At 47.6% G+C, this 20,272-nt stretch overlaps 1 protein-coding gene across 10 annotated transcripts in view; it reads right to left on the bottom strand.

Moving 5' to 3' along the window:
• SRGAP2 (SLIT-ROBO Rho GTPase activating protein 2) overlaps positions 1 to 20,272 on the bottom strand; it is a 91,027-nt gene that overhangs the window by 53,380 nt on the left and 17,375 nt on the right. For 5 of the 10 annotated variants that reach the window (XM_031043869.2, XM_031043870.2, XM_034069946.1 and 2 more), the window contains exons 1-2: positions 16,003 to 16,173; positions 7,403 to 7,595 (exon numbers count right to left, since the gene is read on the bottom strand). The exons of 1 other annotated variant lie outside the window; for it this stretch is intronic. In XM_031043869.2, the coding sequence (XP_030899729.1) occupies positions 7,403 to 7,595; positions 16,003 to 16,081 (272 nt within the window). In that variant the 5' untranslated portion in view covers positions 16,082 to 16,173. Of the gene's footprint in view, positions 1 to 7,402; positions 7,596 to 16,002; positions 16,174 to 20,272 lie in introns of those variants that run through there. 4 more of the 10 variants (XM_034069944.1, XM_034069945.1, XM_034069947.1 and 1 more) reach the window with 2 other exon arrangements.

Below are 20,272 nucleotides of genomic sequence, written 5' to 3'. Positions count from 1 at the left end.
ACACACTGACTTTGTATTTGCTCTGGACAGCTGGAAGAGCTGCAGCAAGTGAGAATTACTCAACTACCAGGAAAAGTGGGAGAATTAAACTTAGGAACAAAAGGCTCAGACTCCACCAGCTGATTGTATTGTGGCTGTTCAAAACCCTGCCTCAACACCCTCAACAGCCTGTTACTGCTTCATCACTCTGCTGCTCCACTCTCTTCTTAAGGCTGGTGCAGCCACAGATCTCCAAGCAGCCAGAAGCAGCCCAGCTGTGTGCAGGCTGCTGACTTGTCTTCTCAGGCTTTGTACCACTCCTCTGCTTGAGCTGCCAACCCAAACCACAGCTGGTGTGATCCTTAATACCTCCCATCACTTGTTCAGCCTGGACAAGAGAAGGCTCCTTAAGGGGAGACCTGAGAGCAGCTCCAGTGCCTAAAGGGGCTGCAGGAAACCTGGAGAGGGCTTGGGACAAGGGATGTAGGGACAGGCCAAGGGGAATGGCTTGAACCTGCCCAAGAGAGGGGAGACTGAGCTGAGCTCTGAGGCAGAAGCTGTTCCCTGTGAGGGTGCTGAGGCGCTGGCACAGGGTGCCCAGAGAAGCTGTGGCTGCCCCATCCCTGGCAGTGCTCAAGGCCAGGTTGGACACAGGGGCTTGGAGCAGCTGCTCCAGTGGAAGGGGTCCCTGCCTGTGGCAGGGGTTGGAGCTGGAGGAGCTTTAAGGTCCCTTCCAGCACAAACCAGGCTGGGATTCTGTGATCCTCCATCTCATTATGAATCTTTGCTCTCTATCCACAAAGAGCACTTGGCTCCTCACGGATGTTCCTACTGAGGTATCTGCCCAACCCCATCACAAGCAGCTTGGATGAGCTGTGAGCATCAGGGACCAGGCACCATGGCAATAGCCAAGGGACCAGAGAGCGGTATGGTACGAGTGCCTTGCTTTTCCAAAGGCAACTGGGAGAAATGCAATAGTTAACTGGACAATTCCCAGCTGTCCAGGCTGCCCTACCACAACCCCAAAGCTATTCTAAGGCACCACATAGCAGGAATACCAAGAGCCCATGAAAAGCATGGTGAGTAAAACTGCTGGTGTCTAATGGCGTCAGATGGGTTGTTGACACACTCCGTGTGGTTGCACATGAAAGCCCATCCTGCAGGAAAAAATCATCACATCCCCACACGCTTCCCATCCGCCACCGGGATTGTCACCTGCGGATGTGTGCCACGAGCGCTGCACCCGGAGCTCAGCCTCAGCAACCACAGCTCTTCCTTTAAATTCCTTTGAGTTCTTGGTGTCTCTTGGTTTCATTAACCCCTCCAGTGCCTCCTTCCAATGGTCTCTCTTGCCTTTGTCCGGGTTCTATGCTTTCACAGCAAGGTTTTTATAGGAAGCGAGACAAAACGTTTCCATACTTACTGGTGACACATTTCCCAGCAGATCAGGGCAGGTCTCGAGACAGAAACGGAACAGAAAAGGGAAGAGGCAGTTACTTGCTCCAGACCTTCCAAGAAGCCTTGAAAACTGCACACATGAACTGCTGAAGCACCCCATAACACACAGTGCTTCCAGGGGGGGAACACGGGCACCGTTTGCTCAACACCGAGCAGAAGTTACACAACTGTTTCCAACAGACCCTTTTCTACCGTCACCACAAGCAGATGGCAGGGAAGCAATTTGCCATTCTCATTAACCATTCCAATCCTCAAAGGAGCTGGCAAATCCACTCTGCTTCCAGTTTCATGTCACCACGGAGGAGGGATGGGAAAGGGAAGAAAAACACGCACGAGGGTCCAATGGGTATCACTGGCATTGAGCCCGATTTCCACTGGTTCTGCAGGCTGATCAGAGGCTGTATTCACCCTTCAGCAGCAAAATGGATGGGATCAAGCCAAAGCTTTAAGACCTGGCTATGAACTTGTCCAAAGTGCTGATGATTTCTCATTCACAACTGTTTGACTCCAACTTGCCCCACAAGGAGAGGAGGAGGAGGAAGATGCCAAGATCCAGGTCTATTTCCAGCACTATTTATACCAGTTTCAAGATCGTGTGATGATAGCAAAATCTGGAGAGTTTATTTAGGTGAGCTCAGAGCAATCGGAGGTGTTTGGGAGCAGGAAGAGGAAGTTGTGCACAGATTCTGAAGGAACCACAAAGTATGAAGCTCTGTGGTTTCTGGGGTGTTATCTTGATGGAGCCCTGTACAACTTCCACTTCAAAGGTTCAAGAGATCAGAAGGGAAGATTGAGTCCCAAGTATCTGACATGTCTTAATTAAATTACTCATTCATACAAGAAGAGACAAGGCAGGATTCATCTGCTTTAAGGCGAGTAGGAGACAGTGAGGGAGGCCAGTGACACTTGTGGGCGCTGCAAGGTAACCCTGTTCAGAGCAACAGACCTTCAAAGACAACTTCCTTCCCCACAAGAGACTAAAACCAGAACACCACACCCAAACCCCAGGAATACTGGGTTTCCATAAGGAGCACAAAACAAGGGAATGGGTCAGATGGGAACGAAATTGCTACTTAAATAGAAAGAAACATTTAGAGGACACAGGCACATCACATCACCTGCGGGAACAGAAAACTTCCTCTTTAAGGTCCCTTCCAAACCATGCCATGATTCTATGATCCATGTAAGACTGGGATAAAGGATAGAAAGCACTTGCTTGCTTTCCCTCTGTCCTACTTTGGGTTGGAAGGGACCTTCAAGGATCAGACAGTCCAACCCTCTGCAATGAGCATGGATAGAATGCTTCATGCTTCTAAAAACCTTCCAAATGATGCTACTCAAAAGCCTTGGGGGGGAGAGGGAATGTTCAGGGCTCAGGTCCATCAGAAAGAATCATGGGTCAAAACTGCCTATGACACTAATTATCCCTTAGAATGATAACACCAGAACTGAAGTCCATGTGACACAAATGCTTTGATACCTCCTTCACCATCACCTCTCCTGCAAGAAACCATTGCAGCTTTAAGAAAACTCCACTGAATTTCCCTGCTCATTCACATCCACCTTTGGTTTCCCCTCAAAGTGCTCCTGACACAGCTCAGCCTTCCCTGCAGATTCTGAGGATTACGAGCATGGACATGGATGCTGCTCCCTGCCCTCCTCTTCCAAAAGATTCCAGTTATGAACATCTGTTGTTTACAAGGGCTCAGCCTGAAGGTTGCCAGACTTACTCTGCATCTTCTACTTCAAGGCAAAGGCTGCCAGAAAGCCATCTGAATTTCATGCTGGGATACCCTGGACATCCAGCTGACAGTCACTACTCAGGATCCTACTTCCAAAGATTATCTGCATCTAAAAGATGGCCTTAAAATAGCATTTTATTTTCATGTTTCCTTGTTCTTTCTTTTCCTTTTTTTTCCCCTGGAAGGAATCACTGAAGCTTTGCCATGGTTTTTACACTCTTCTCTCATTCTTTGAATAGGCAAATGCCTTCTGGACAAAATCATATTGAGTAGAACTGAAGCCTGGCATTAAAGGTCCTGGGGCTTCACTGCAGCGGGGCAGAGCCTTCCTCTGAGGATGGATTTAAGAGCAGCTCTGGTGCCTACAGAGACCCCAAGAGCCATAGGCAAGAGGGACACTGTGGATGCTCTGATCTAACTGCAAACAAGAGATGGTCAGTGACTACCCCTTGTAGCCACACACACTTTGTAACCCTCAGGCTTCTTCAGCCTGGAGAAGGGAAGGCTCCTTACAACAGTGTTCCAATACCTAAAGGTGGCCTACAAGAAACCTGGAAAAGGACTTCTGATGAGGACATATGGTGACAGGACAAAGGTGAATGGCTTTAACTTGCCAGAGGGAAGACTGAGATGAGATCTGAGGCAGATTCCATGGGATTCTATGATACACCAGACCTGTGACCAACAAGCTCTTTTAACAACTGGAGGTGTAAGATTTGGGCTGTGAAATGCAATTTTCCCTGCAGTCCTTACATCTTGTGCAAGGATATTTACCATTGGGTACTGAAGCAGCCTTTCTGAATATATATGGATTTTATATGACTATTCTCTTTAATAGTCTTTTCTAACTGAAATATCATTTTTTTAAAAAGAGAATAGGCAAAATGAGGCATAACAGCCACGGCAGAGTAGTCAAAAGCAAGTAGAACCTGGGATACATCCAACTGCCATCAACTGAGATGTCACCTTGGCTAAATCAATCTGTTCCCCTTCTTCAAAGATGTAAAATGAGAACAACACACACCTACCTCTGTAAATCATGTTAAGATGCTCCAGTGAAGCATTCACTTCACACTCTGCAAGGGGCATGCAGCCTCCAGCCCATCACCAGCTATCCACTCTTTGCTGTCAAGCCCCAACCACCTACATCTCAAATCCCATGTGGAAAACGCAGCTATCTGATCACCTCTGCTACAGCCACATCTAAGGAGAATCCACCCCATGCATGGCATTTGTTAGAAACCCAACCCAAGCTGCACTTCACATTGTTCGCTCCTGTAAGGGTGTGCTGGATGGAGGAGGAAGCCACACAACCCCATTTCCAGGGTCAGCCCGAAGCCTCCTGCCCTTGACAGTATTCCTGAAATGAACGCATCGGGAGCCACTTAGCAATTACATCCTAGCTTTGAGTATGAAAGCACATGCAAATTACAGGGTAGCTGCCTGACAGATTTCCTCCTTGACAGCGTGTTATGGGATCTAAAAACGGCAAGTGACATGGTAAGCACTCCCTGAATGATACGGTACCTTCCAACACAATCATCATCGCATGGGAAGAACATGCTATTACTGTGTATTTATAGGGGCACAGCCAGGCAATTACAGAGTGGCCACCCTCCCATGCACGTCTCGGAGTCATGTAATACCAGGCTGCTCAGGAGGAGAGAGATCAAGGTTGGCTTTGATCAAATGTTCTTTCGAGGGCTTCCAAATGAGATTACAGCTGCAGCATCTATAGAACAGGTACCAACCAAGTTGCTCTTCACTCTTCAGACAGTGTTTGGGATAGGTTAATTATAATTGGAACTGCTTCCTTACTGATCCCTGTGGTATTCTGACACATCCCTGAATGTTACAGCCAGCAAATGACTGCACAAGTCAGAGATGGAGCTGCCCAGGTCAGCCAGGTTTACAGCCACTGCTGTGACACATCCTGCCCACACACCCGCAGCCTCACTGTTAACAATCACTTCTTCCCTTTATTCTGACTCTTGACCGGCTTTTACATTTGGGACACAACCCCTGCAGGGTTAACGTGTTCCAAAAACAAGATGGGTTTCTCCCTCTTTCCTCCATTCTGGGGAGGCCCCCCCTGCATCCTGCATCCAACTCTGGGGCAGCAGCACAAGAGGGATGTGGAGCTGCTGGAGCAAGGCCAGAGGAGGCCATGGGGATGCTGCGAGGGCTGGAGCAGCTCTGCTCTGGAGCCAGGCTGAGAGAGCTGGGCTGGGGCAGCCTGGACAAGAGAAGCAGCTCTCAGATGTGGCTGCCCCATCCCTAATGGATTTCCAGATTCTTTCAGGCAATGCTCTGGACTTGACGTTTAATTCAGCAATTCAAGTGAGGAATTTATGTGCTGCCAGAATCACTGCTCCAGCCGAGGCTACACTCAATAACTGGGGTATTTGAGGTCAGGTTTGTGCAGGTACAACTTTATAAAGCCCATCTAAAGTACAAACAGCTCAAAAACCAGGGGCAAGGGGCAGTGAGGAAAATGCATTAGAACAAGCAGCCTGCAGTATCACAGCCAGCAGATTTAATTGCCATGAAGCATGACACCATGTAGGATTTATTGAACAATGGTAACAACTTCCACATTGAAAATTCACTCCAAATCTCAAAATGGGAAGGAGGCAAGTTGGATCCAACATTGCCAACACTGAAAGCTGAATACAACAGTGTTTCTGATGGGATGTTTCATATCATGCAATATAAAGGAAATCACCTCAATTTTCACCAGGAAGAACGACAAAATTAATGGAAAATGACCAATCACAATGCACAAGAAAATGACAGCTCAAGGCATCATTTCTTTTGTGCCATCTTAAAGGCATGTGCAGAATATGTGCAGCTTAAAGCTGTAAGAGCAATTCCACTGTAAAGGAAACAAAATACTTAAGACCATTACAGGTATACAGATGCATAGAATAACTCTTCTCCAATCTATCAGTGATGCTCAGAATCAGGTTTCCCCACAGTGCAGCACATTGTGTGTTCTCAATGAGAACTGAAGTAAACCACATCAAAGCTGCCCAGAAAGGAAACAGAATGGTGCCTATTGAACAGCTTTCACCAAGCAAGTGTCTAATGGGAGGGGAAAGCTGATACATCCCCATATCCCTGCAAGCACAGCAACAACAAAACAAAACACAGACAATGACCCCAACAACACTAACAGTGACACTGCACTCTGGGTGGAGGCAGACCCAGATGGATCCTCTCAGCCCAAACTGTCCAAAGCAGGAATGATTCAGATCCAAGGCTGCTTTTGCTTCCATGTTTTCCCCAGCTGCTCCCCTGACAACAGAACCCAACCAGCTTGTGCACTGCCCATGTGTCAGCTACAGCAGCACTGTGGCTCTGTGTTGGCCACCTACTCCTGGGGCTGATGGCTCCATGCCACACAGCCTGTGCCAGCCCCTTCTGCATCCCTCCTAGGAAAACCACCTTCCTCCAGGCAGGACTCGGCAGTAAATCAGGTGGCTTTGAATCCATGAAACCATGGCCATGTCATCCCAGCTCCAAGAGCTGAATGGGGAACAACCAAAGCAGTATGGTCAGACCTACCTGTAAACAATGGTTCAGGCAGCTGAGACAATTCATTGTCAATGAGGACACCTTCAAATTCTAATTGAGGCCCAACAGTTTGGTACCTAGGGATTCCCCCCACCATGGCAGAGCTCTCTTTAGAAGTACTATTGACCTTACTTCACTGCTGTTTTGAAGTGGTAGCAGCACAGAATGCTATGAACAGAGCTACAGCACTCTTCAATCCTACACTGAGTGTGTGTAGGACACTGAAACCAGAGAGCTGCAACTGCAAACCACAGCACAGAACGGATTGCAAAGAGTTACCCTTAAACAGAACCGACCACAGCCACCGACAGTGAAGGGAATCCTGGGTTTATCCATCAGATCTGGTGTACAGCTTTGCCCACCTTCCCAAGAAAATGACTCCTTTAGACGAGCCAATTTTTACCATTCCATCCCTTACTGACAACATATGACCTACCAGAGATTACTGAAGTGTAGTTAGCAACCAGGCTGTGGAGGAAGATGAAATGAGTTCCGTGTTTAACACACACTTGGGAAACACTTGATTCTGACACTCACAAATGCTGGTACCTACATTGACTCTTATCAGCTCTCTTATGGCATTCCTGTCCTTGCAGCCACGTCTACAGGGGGGAAAAAGGGGCAAAAACAAAAGGCAGATACTCTACTTGAATTGCTGGTCTTTGGTGCTCCTAGTTTTAGCCAGGAATCTCTCAGCCAACTTCTCCAAATTCCTTGAGTAATCCATCTCAATCTCTGCCTTCTTGCGGAAGAAATCCTGCAAGTCCTGCAGTAACTGGACCCGAAGCTCACACTGTTGGTCAAGGCATTTCAGCTGCTCTACCAACTGGGCACGGATCTCTGTAACAAATAAAAGCACTACAGATTAAACAGAATCCCATTAGAGAAAACACCATCAAAATTCTCCAGTAAAATATAGTTGAAAACACATTCCCTTATCCATATATAGCAGCAAACTCCATCAGGATGAAGTGTATCTGCAGACAGAAAGTGATTGCAATCGCATCTCGGATGCACCAGCCACAGGAAAACCATCCAATATCCTGCAATCCCGTGCACAGCCCTTGGAGCAGAGCTTTGCTGCTGAGGAGTGCATCAGTTACAAGTGTCAAGTGCATTTTTGGCATCAAGGAGAAGTGGTCACTGCCTAAAAATGTACTGAATCTCAGCCTGGAAAAAGGACTGAATGCTGCAATACCCCACATGAGCTCAGGGAACCCCCTGGGGGAACTGCTATCCAATTCCTTTGCAGGGTACTCCTGAAGCAGAAACAAGACACTGCACACACTGGGACCTCCCCCAAGGCATCGGTTCGGGATTATTCAGTTAGTTCCTGAGCTGCCAGCTGTGCAGCTCTCATTAGAAACCAAAAGCCACCAAAAGAGATAAAGACACTCCTTCAGGGAGCAAATGTGATGGCACCTCCTTGAGAGACTTACCTCCAGAAAGACTACAAAACACCTATGTCTAAAGGACCCATAAATGACACAGACATAGGTGGTAACATTCTATTACACAGAATTATTACTGAAGTTATCTATTTATATGCATGCAATACTTTACAGACAGTTTTCAAGCAGTTTACAAATAGGAAAACTCCCATTAGACCTTCAAGCCAGGGTGCTCTCATCTCACCAAGTCTGAATTTCAGGGACAGGAAAGTGAAATGACTCGGCCCATGGTCAAACAGGACAAGAAAACATAGCAGGAGCATGTCAGTCTAATCTAAGAATGCAGAACTATCCAGTGGTGCAGCTACTGAAGGTTATTTGGCTTTTCTACAGGCAATAAACTCAACGTGAAAACAGGAAAATGTGTATTTCCATCTCTGAGCACTCCAACCTCAGAGACGCCTGCTATTGCTTGACTCCGACTGATGCTCTTGCCAAAGGTTCTCAGAGGTGTGTTGCCCCAAGATGAATTCAAAATCAGCAATAAAGTAAGGAACATGCAGGCCTTGGGCATGCACAGCTTCGTACCTCTGCATCCCAACCACAGGCACCCACAACTTCACCACCACAACTGAAGAGGGGTGAGTACCACTTCCCAAATGCAATTTGCTAATGCCTGCTGCTGTGCACGTCCTCTCCATCCAGCTCGGTTCCCAGTTACAAAGCTACTACCGGACTTGCAGAACCTTGCATAAGTGCCCTATTTAGTCGATGCAAACAAGACAACCCCATTCTCCATGGGCCTTTGTCATTAAGACTTTCATGAAGCACAGAAGGTGAGGCAGTGGGGGGGAACAGCACCAAAAGGTGCAGTCGTGGAGTGTTTCCTCCTTTCAATGAGCCAGCTGAGTCCTAACACTCATCTGCAGCTCTGGCATTCAGGAATCACAGATTGGTTTGTGTTGGAAGGGACCTTAAAGCTCCTCCAGCTCCAACCCCTGCCACAGGCAGGGACCCCTTCCACTGGAGCAGCTGCTCCAAGCCCCTGTGTCCAACCTGGCCTTGAGCACTGCCAGGGATGGGGCAGCCACAGCTTCTCTGGGCACCCTGTGCCAGCGCCTCAGCATGCAGTCAGCTCCCCATCAGCTGCATGAAACACAAAGCATCACTTCCCAGAAAGATGATGGCACAACACATATATCTTAATTGTGACCCTACAAGGAAGCTCAAGCCCTTGGTTCTCAAGGTGGACACTTCACATGCAGCTTGCCCTCAACAGCAGCAAGAAGTAGTAACCTTTTCCTTCAGTAAGAAATGCAGCATCAGCACGCTTTCTAACTACACTCAGTGCTTGTGGCAGGGAGCAGGGACAGCTGATGGGGCTGCCCGTAGGGGAACAATGAGCTATTCAGCCCCAGCTTATCGAGCCTGTGGCGCGGGGCTGGAGAGGGCAACCTTGCTCATCTTTCAAACACACAGCACGCAGTCCTGTGCCACAAAATCCAATCAAGAATGCAGGAATTTCCTGAGGCTTACTGGGCTTTCTGGAGGATGAAGTGTCTGCTTGTTTTCCCATTGCTTACACAAGCGTGAGGTTTTTAAGTCAGGCTTACTCCGAGGACAGAGCAGAGCCGAGCCGGAGCTGTGTGTGAGCTCTAACCCCCGGGTCACCGCATCACACGGGACCTTTTCATGTCTGCAGTCACAACAACCACTTTCATTTGGAATTCACTGCTTTTGCATCCTTCATTTCCCCAGGTTGTTAGGTTAACAGCCACTTGAAACACCAAAAAGCCTTCCCCCTCCTTTCCTGTTCAAATAGGATCCCACCCACTGTGGTCATTCAAGACAAGGAACAAGCTCCCGAACACCCTGCTCCTGCTGCCAAAGCTCCAAGTGCCTGAAGGTGAATGAACACACTGAAATCAAGGTCAAGATGCCCATAGAAGAATTGGGATTAAACACCAGATTCTTATTCTCACACTAAACCCTGCACTGGATGGCAGAACCCTTTCTATTGCACTTTATTTGTGGCTGACAACCACGTAATAAAACGTCCCAAGCAGCAACAGCAAAGTCTTCCATCCATTTCAAACAAACCATTCCTTCACTCCCATCACCAGATCCATCAAGCACCTGGGGCACAGAGGGGCACAGACCTGTACAATGCTAGACAGGCAAAGAGTTTGACTTTTCTGCCCTCTGCAATCACTTCTTGGCATTCCCGGGAGCAGCCAGCAGGCTTGGCTAATGAATGAACCCAAAGGGGATGAAGGAACTTCTGCCTCCTATATTCTGGTGACATTTGTCATGCTCAGCAGTTATAACGGATCATTTTCTTCTTCCTTACTGAACTTTGAAGCATACAGAGCATTGATAGGCACAATTATTATCATCCAGTTACTGTCTGTGAATAAAATGCTGGTATTTAAGCAATGATGCCTTTAATACTTCCATGGAAGAGTCATTGCCAGTAGTATCCATCATAAGTTAAGAGCCATAATACATTGAATACATTTGAAGCTACTACCATACCTGGTCATAAAAACTCTGGATGATCTTCATTAACTGGCTGCTCCTGCTCGGAAAAGCCTGATAGTTTAAATGAGATCAATGACTAGGTGCACAGATCCAAGGCCCCAAAGCACTCCTGTGCTACAATCTTGGGAAGGATCCAGTAAATGAAACTAATAGTAGGTTATCCTTTATTTATTACCCTGAAGCAGATTACAAGAACTGTGGTACAATTATGGGCCTCTGATGAACAGTGGCTGCTTCTCAAACTACGAACAAGAGATGGGCTTCTGCAAAGCTCCTGGCAAGAATCTGTGCTATCAGCAACCCATCATGCCCAGAGGAGGTGGATATGCACTGACTGGAACAATACCTTGCTCTGCTACCGCATCCAACAGTCAGCTTGGGACAAAGAAGTTGCCAAATGATTACTTTAGGCTTAAGCATCCTATAAACTGAAGTTGGAAGTGTGGAAACAATGACATTTCTGTACCAACTCCATTCTTCAGCAGGTCATGTACAGAGCTATTGGGATGAACTCAGACCCAGGAGACTACCCTGCCCAGTCATCTCACACTCAAAGCAACATTCCTGTTCACGCAGGATCACCTCCTGAAGATCCCAGGATCAGAATCCTCCCAAAGAGGGTTCCAACTCCTCCCACTGGTAAGCTGTAACTGCTCTAACTGGATAGCGACAGGGTGAATCAGCCTGCACAGCACCGAGCACCAGGAGAAGCCCCAGGCAGCCCGAGCTGTGTTCCAGGATCCAGCTCCATGTCTGTGCGCTGCAGCTCTCGCAAGACGTTCCCACCCCTCTCCCAAATGCCACGCTGGATAAAAAGATGACAAGCTTGGGAAAGGAGTGGGATGCCAACAAAACAGAGCCACCAACCCCCAGCTCCCGCCCAGATTAAACAGTGATCCTCTCACCCACACAAACCCGCTCCGACTGCTGGAGCTGAGCTCCCAAACCGGCCCTGCTTCCTGCTGGATGCAGTGGTCCCCCCATGGCTGCTGCCAGGAGCCATCCTCCTCCTCGGTAAGGTCGGATGAGCTCAAGACAAGCAGGAAGCATGTCAAAATCAAAGGGAAACCCACCCAAGCCATGGCTGGAAGGTGGAAAGCAGCAGATTCAAACCTCAGCACATCATCCTGACGTCTCAGGACCCCTGCCTGACACACGGGCTGCAATGACACAGGAGGATTGGAAGATGCCAAGCAGTAAATTGTGTGCACAGCTCTAATACAACCTTATCTTTCAGGCTACTCAGCAGCGTATGAAAGACAAAGCAGAACAAATGAACAAAGCCTCCACCTCATAGAGAAGACTGGAGCAGCAATTTTAATCATAGAATGGCTGAATGATCGTGGTTTAGATCTTGTGCCTTAAATCCCTGTCTCCTGAAAGCTGCCACATACTCGGATGCTGAACATTGGAGACAACAGTGGTACGGGCATCCCATGCCTCCCTTTGCAAAGCCTGTGGAAGCGGAGGTTAAGATTACAGTTTAGGTTGACATTAACACTCCATTCAGGCTCCAGAACTGGAAAAGAGCCAACACTACAGCTCTGAGTAGAACTTAGAACCATTTCATAGAGAATTCAGTTTCAGACAGTGTTTTGCATTACACATTTTGACATATTCCCCACATACTGCTAAGAATTCTCCTATCATGATACATAAGAAAGCCTGTGCTCCAAAAGTGAAAGACTTTGTAGTCGGATGAAACAGCCCCAATGTATTTTAGGTACATGACTGCAAACAGGGCTCTGACAACAGCCCAACAACCGCAGCCCTGGCTGGGAGCTTTAGTGACTTAGAAAAGCCTTTATGCAGTAACAGCAAGGATTTCACTGCACAGACCACACTGCTCATCATCACAGCCTTACAAATCTCCCTGCTCATCTACAAACCAGGCTTGGAAGTGAAAATGGTAGAAGAGAAGGAAACAGACTCTTTTGTTAAAGACCAGAGCCAGGAGGGTGATTCCGGTTCTTAATCCTGTCAGACACCACATGTCCTCAAAAAGGGACATTTTCCTTTAAAAACCAGGATATTCCTTACCCAACAGTAGCATTGGGGAATGCACATGGACAAGGATCCCTTGTTATAAATATCCAAACAGGACTGTAGGCATTAGGAGCTGCCATTCAAATACAGCCTGAGAATGGTTTGAGGCACAAGATGAATGTGTAAAGTTTTGCATCAGTGAGACACATGCTGGAAAGCCAAATCAAGGCTGGTCTCCATCTCAGTGAGGTGCTGAGGACACTCAGCTTTGATTTTCATACCTGCATCACAGGATATTTGCATCACTGATTACTTGGGTGTACCAGCTTTTCCAGGCACAGGAGGTGTGCCATTGGAAGCAGCGCGGCAGCCGATGCCTTCTGCTGCACTGCAGATGCCCAATGCCTTCCCTGCCCTATCTCCAACACCAGAGCATGGTAACTCCTCCTGCCCACAAGAGCCAGGTCCCCATCTCTGGAACTCACAGTGTGCATAAAGCCCCTGATAAAACCCCTGGGAGGGTGCTGAGGCACAGGGTGCCCAGAGAAGCTGTGGCTGCCCCATCCCTGGCAGTGCTCAAGGCCAGGTTGGATACAGGGGCTTGGAGCAGCTGCTCCAGTGGAAGGGGTCCCTGCCCATGGCAGGGGTTGGAGCTGGAGGAGCTTTAAGGTCCCTTCCAACACAAACCAGGCTGGGATTCTATGATTCAGTAAGGAATAAAGCTAAGCAATAGCCAGCCACATTTCCAACCAAACTACTCCTGATTTCTTATGAAACCAAGGCTGGCTATCACTGACATCTCAGTTTCTGGATCCTTTTCAGGAGAGAGGACAGGAATGGGGATTTCCACCGGGTATTGCACAAGACACTTATATACCAAGGAAGTTGTTTAACTCCTCCTCTCCAACCACCCTCCATTTCCAACACACTACTGACACCACTATTTACCATCTTAAATTAAAGCTGATCTTTAAGGTCCCTTCCAGCCACAACCATTCTACAATTCCATGGTTTCAAAAACCACGGGAAAGTTGTGAAGGAATGAAATACCACATCTGGGCAAGGCTCGTGGGCAGTGCTCAATCCTGGCCTTCCCCATGCAGCATCACAGAGTGTGAATTCATGAGACTGACCCTAAAGTGTGGGAAATGCACAGGAACACCCTTCAGAAACCACGTTAATTCATTCGGAAGCAAGGAGCTGCCTGGGTGTGGAGCGAGGGAGGGGATGCAGGAGCCAGGGCTCTTCGTTTCAACACAGGAGATTTGAATGAAGAATGCTGCACTGCCGTGTTCCACCGGGCACAAAGGAAGTGCCTCTGTAAAGGGAGAGGTTGGCACTTGCTCTCACCAGAAACTTGTTTGTTCTAGGATGAAAATGCAGCAGGAAGAGACAGCAGAACCGGTCCATGACAATAAAGAGAAGCGGAGACGTGGCTGGGCTCCTGCACCAGCTCCTGGCCCTGTGTGGGATGGGGCTGTGGATATCTCTGCAGGGTCCTCCAGCTTGATTCCCTTCTCGATGCCATCATGAGCGTGCTCCACAGCAACCAGTTTGGAAACCATCCCTTAATGAAGGAAGCCAGAAGAAATGAAGAAAAGCATCTAGAACTATACTCTGAAATCACCCTGAAGCAGATGTAGATCATCCTCATTGCATCATTCTGTAACATGCTAATCCTTCTCTTATGTGTTCCATGAAACACTCCAAAAAGACACAAATGGATTAGAAAAGTGGACTGTAAAATGTAGAATTATCAGCTTTGCCTTTGGGTTTAGTTCAGATGCAACCAAAGACAAAGGGGGCTGGTTACCTCTGACGATGCACCATCAGCTATTAGCTACCTGACACTAGAAGGTAAAAGAGACATTTCCTATTCTAGCATCTGCAGCCCCAGACTTACAAGTAGTTTAATTCAGAATCATTCTGATCAGGAGAAAGACCTTTACATATGTCCTCTGCCTAAACACTCAGGTTTCCCTGACTGCTGGGGATTAAAACAGAAGTGAAACAACTGCTCCTTTTGCCTTCCAAACCATTTTCTCCAAGTGCCTCAGCTGCATTATGTCAACTAGTGTGAAGGCTTTCTTTAATGGTGGAGCAGTCCTGGGCTGAATTGAAGTATTCATCAGAAACCTGTAATGTGAGCATTATTTCTGGCATTTGCCAGACGTTCTCACTGCCTCAATTCACTCCAGGAATCCCAAACTACACTCAGTGTACACTACACAGCACTGCACTACCACAGGCAGAAGCATCTATAGGTGAGAGAGCAGCATCCAGATGCACACAGGCACATCAAATCCATTAAATCCTCCCTCCTGCTTATTGTTTCCTCAGGAAAACAGCCCAGGGATGGGCCAAACTACCCAGCCCCAATTCCCACCCCCCTTTGGAACTACTGCAAAGACTCCGTTCATTTGGCATTATGATTTTCCATCTCTCCATCTGTCAAGGGTGCTCCAAAGGTTAATAAAGTTGGGAACGGCTGAAAGATACTGGGATGCAAGAAGCCAGCAGCAGTATTAGTATGAATTATTACTTCTTCCCAATCAGAGCTGATAGTTTCGCTCTCAGACACAAGTATTTCATGCCAAATAACATCAAGTGCATGTTCCAAATCAATGAAATTGCTACAACAGAAGTGGCAATTTAGGACTTACAGGTTTTAATCTCTTCAATGAAAAGGAAAACCCTTCGGTGAATTATGTCATCTATTTAGGGACACAACCAGAATGACTAATGTTGGTGTCTGATTTAATTTCACCTCAGGATTTCTCCTCCTCCCTCTCCTCTTTGGTAACTAACACATTAATATGCATAAATGATCAAGAAATAAATGAAGAGGAACAGATAGGGACATGGAAACACTTCTTCAGCACAGTAAACTCAATTGCAGAATCCCTCCCAGTAGGACTGCCTAATTCCACTGCTGTCTCAGGCAGCCAGGGAAAGACAGAGAAATATGGGACTGGATTTTCAGTGTATCAAGGCTTTTCACCTTTGCTTTAAGCCAACATCCTGCAGAACCAACACCCATTTACCTGGACGATTTCTTAAAGATCCAACAAAGGGAATGGGAAGAAGCTTCAATTTAAAATCACTTTAACAGTGAAAGGTAACTCTTTAGCACCACTGTTCCAAGGGATCCTGAAGTGAGTCCCTGGCGTCATCAGCACATTCCCCTCCTGGTCCTTGGTGTCATTCAGACAAACCCCACCTGGGAGCTGCTGCAATCCAGAGGCACCCACCCACCCAAGCCTCCCACCTCCTGCATCCCGGATGCTCCAAGGCTGGATGTGCTCCTGGGTAACACCCCACAGACCCACCTGGTCGGTCCCGAATGACCCAGCGAGCGCCCGAGCTGCCTGCAGGCCAGCAGCCTGCAGCCTTGTACAAGTGCACCATGAAGGATGCTGCAGCCCTGCTCCTCACAGCCCGGCTCCCCTTGCCCTGAACGCCAGGGAAGGCTCTCAGTCCATCGAGAAGGACGACAACTGTCCCAGGAAGGCAAGGGGCTGAGTCAAATATATCTGAGCAGCCCGATGCCATCGTCACAGCCTCCCTGTCAGTCCCACAGCCACTGCCCTGCGTGTTTCTGGGAGCTCTGGAGAGCTATTCATTAAGCAGAGACATTCCAGGAGAGGTGAATAAGCAGCATCACTGCAGACATTTCAGAGGTGACTTCAATAAGATCAAAAAGGTCCAAGTTATTTGCCTGGGGTACCCGTGGACACAGATGACAGAGCCGGTTTCCACTGGAGCAGCCTCTTATTTTCCCCATTGTCATAACTAAGACCTGCCATTAAAGCCAAACCATTCCATGCAATCAAAGTAATGCCTCCTTAAACTGGCATGAGAGCTCCTGAGAAATCAGGCTTATCTGTTTAGACATGAAATCAAATTGGAGCATTGTTTGCCATTCACACAGAGTGCACCTCAGGAACAGCAGGTATAAACCTCATTTAAAACCACACACACAAAAACCAGGCAGAAAATCTCTTTCCAAAGTCCCTGGTGCTCTCTGGCTCAGTTTTTGTTCACATTCATAAGTAGTTTACTCCAGGAATACTCACTGAAAGCACAGATATCTCAAGCAGGCTTTTCCTATACAATCCTAGGAAGCAGAAGGCATTCCTTTGGAGTTATAAATATTCAGCTTTCTAAGTGGAGGGCTGCTGTCTTGAAAGGAGCTTGTATTTTACTCTATAGCACCTCTTGTAAAGAGGGAAATGAGTCTTTGACAGAGCCTGCAGAGCTCGAGTTATGTGAATCATCGGTTTTCTATCAGTTCATTGTCGGCTACAGCAACACCCATTAATCAGCGAGGCTTAGGCCGGAGCAGGAACAAGGAGATGCTCATTTGTCATGTGCCTTTGTCACAGATCTGACACTGAAACTGGGGTCCTCCTTTTTGCACACACCTGCACACACACTGGATCACTCAGAAACCATCCCTATTGCTCCAGCTCTCACAATGCATTACTCCCAGTCCATACACTGGAAGGTATCTAAGGTTCTAGCCAGGTCTGGCACAGTGGCAACTTCTGCAATGAAAACCAAATTCAAACCCTGATCTGAAAATGTTTCCTCTATGTTTCCCCCCTCAATCTCCATTGGGAAAAACACCAACTTCCCAAAAAAGGGTTTTTCCAAGGAAGCGACGATGCAACCCAATGTACAGATTGAAGTCATTCTTTACAATTATCACACAGAAATAGGACTAAGAGGTAAAAGAAGAAAAAAAACAAACCTTTTATATATAGAGATATATATGTATAGATATAGATATATACACACACACAACTTTAAATGAGCTGAAGCCAGAGTCTGAGACACAAACCCAGGGACTAATCAGGATTCCCAGTACCAATTAGATAACGGAATCAAAGCAATCCCTGAATGGAAGCATCCTGTAGCACAGACATCAAGGACATGCTCACTAAAGAGCAGAGTGTTTCCAGTGTCATTTCCTTCCACTTCTGAGAAGTCAAAAGGAGCCCTTTCTATCAAAGAGCCGGAAGCAGGGACAGAGGGAAGGAAACCATCCTGCTCTAAAGGAGCACTGGAAAGACTGGGCAAAACCAGAGAGAACACACTTGTGAGAAATGCCTCAATCAAGTGCACAGACCTTCAAGCTTTGCAGGATTTGATTCATTCAAGGATGAGGACAGGGAGTCAGGGAGGCTTCAGCATCCTTCCAACCCCAACCACTCTATGGTCTTTGATGCACGTAAGAGCCTACCAGGAGCTTTACACATCACGTCAGGTGGATTTTAGCTTCTGCTGTATCTGATAGCCAGAGAACTGGAAGAGCCTAAGAATGGCTGCAGGCCCAGAGACCTGCCTCCAAACCCCAGCTGGGGCACGGAGGTGGGCACAGTCTGCACAGAACAGTCACACGATCCCAGCCTGGTTTGGGTTGAAGGGACCTTAAAGCTCCTCCAGCTCCAACCCCTTCCACTGGAGCAGCTGCTCCAAGCCCCTGTGTCCAACCTGGCCTTGAGCACTGCCAGGGATGGGGCAGCCACAGCTTCTCTGGGCACCCTGTACCTCAGCACCCTCCCAGGGAACAGCTTCTGCCTGACATCCAACCTGAACTTCCCTGGTTAACAGCATAGGTTGTGTTTGGACCCCTAAAACAATAGGGAGGTCAGAAAACTCTTGTGTTTCCATGCAGCCTGCATGACCCCTGCCATGCCCCCCCCAGCTCAAGCCCTCCCCAAACCCTGAGCATCCACTCACTTCATTCCTCATTTGCTTCATGCAACTCCCTGAAACAGAAACTGCTCAGTCCTTAGAAAACACCACCAGAAATAAACCACTTCAATGCAGATTTATTAAAGCCGTTTGGCAGGAGGAAACCAAAGCACACGGAACCCATTCACTGGTACCACTCCAGTATGGGGTGGGAGTTCTTCTCCCTCCCTGTTTGAAGCTGCTGCCATAGGCCAAAAGGAGCCCTCGCACCAGCCAAAGGCAACATGGAAGCAGGAGCTGAGCTCTGGCTCCTCCGCCAGCCTTCCAACCAGGAATGTTTGTGTTGGTTCATTGACCAGGGCCTTAAAACAACACACCCACAGCAACCAACCGACCAAGCAGCCCAGCAGAGACATAGTAGACATAGCAAAGAGGCTTCCGAGTGCCAACTCTGTCATGGGCTGCTCATTCTCAGTTTCAGTGTGAATGAAGGGTCAGGTCTCTCCATCCTCCTGCTCAAAAAAGCACTTTGAAGGAGAGAAAGGAAATGTCCTTTCAATGCCAGTGGAGGCAGAGATGTAAGAGTGCAGGAACATCCTAGGGGCTTATTTAAAATGCTAAAGATGGTGGAGGGTTTGGTTTGGTTTGGGTGTTTTGTTCTGCTTTTTTAAAGATACACATACAACAAAGCCTATGTGAGGAAACAAAAGCCTATGGGAAGGGCTGTGACTAACACTTCTTAAGCTGCAGCAAGAAAATCAATTGCATAGTAAAATCTCCATTGATAAAGTTACACATGTAACTTTCAATACAACTTAGGATTTAAATGCTGACAAGACCTCGGATAACTTATGAAATCCAGCTATTGACACCCTTGAACTATGAATTACCACTACATTTCATGTTCTTTTGTTGCTCATGACATCTATAAATCATTAACACCTTGAAGCTGTGACTGACACTTTAAGTTCTGGTAGTGATTGACCACTATTGGCATTCCAGGCCAGACAGGTTTGTTACCCCCCTTTACAATCCAACACTTTGCATGAACATCAGGATAACTTACAGTGGGAAACCAGCAGTGAAAGCCTCAGATGCTCTGCTCCTATTTTCAAGAGGGTGAATGACAATTTCCCATTAACATGAGAGTTCTGCTCCTCTCCTGCTATAAAGCCATCAGCTATCTGTACAGAAGCAGTAACCCTGTGAAAGCAAGACACTGCACCTTACAGCCTGACTCACCCCGAGCCCATCTGCACAAAGCATTCAGACAAGAGCTTTAAAACCCCAACATCTTGAAGCGAAGAGGCAGACAGGATTACAGAGAATGAGCTGTTGAACGTGCTGGAGACAGCCAGAAAACCTTTGAAAGCAGACAGCGGGCAGGAAACCGGAATCCTTTTGGGATCAGCTTATGACTTCTCTTCCTCTATATCAACGTTCTCAGACATCAAACCCCAGAGCAGGTGATGCTCTGGGGTTACAGGGAGCCCACAGTCCAAGAGACACCAACCGATCAGCTCACTGTTTGCCTCCTGCCCAAGTCACCGCCATGTAGAAGCATTTCTACCCTTGAGAGCTCCTATCCTTGATCTGCTAAAGCAGATGCACTGCTCCACACAAACCACTGACCAGAGTTCACATTTGCCCTTCCCATTAAGGAGCCCACACGTCACTTGCCAAAGGCCATGCAGATAAAGTCAGCTGAACTTCCCGCTGCTCCCCCTGACAGCTTCATTCACTGCCTCAGATCTGGAGCAAGCCGTGACCACTGCACATCTGCTTCCACATTTCATTTTTATGACACTCCAACATCTGCAGAGGATGCGGTGATTAAAAAGAGGTAAAATGATGCTTTAAGAACCTTGGATGCAATTAGCTTATTTTCCTGAAGCCAAG

Source organism: Melopsittacus undulatus, chromosome 16 (assembly GCF_012275295.1).
Source record: "Melopsittacus undulatus isolate bMelUnd1 chromosome 16, bMelUnd1.mat.Z, whole genome shotgun sequence".
Lineage (NCBI taxonomy): Eukaryota > Metazoa > Chordata > Aves > Psittaciformes > Psittaculidae > Melopsittacus > Melopsittacus undulatus.
The sequence above is the reverse complement of the archived record's forward strand: the minus strand, read 5'-3'. Positions and strand labels throughout refer to the sequence as shown.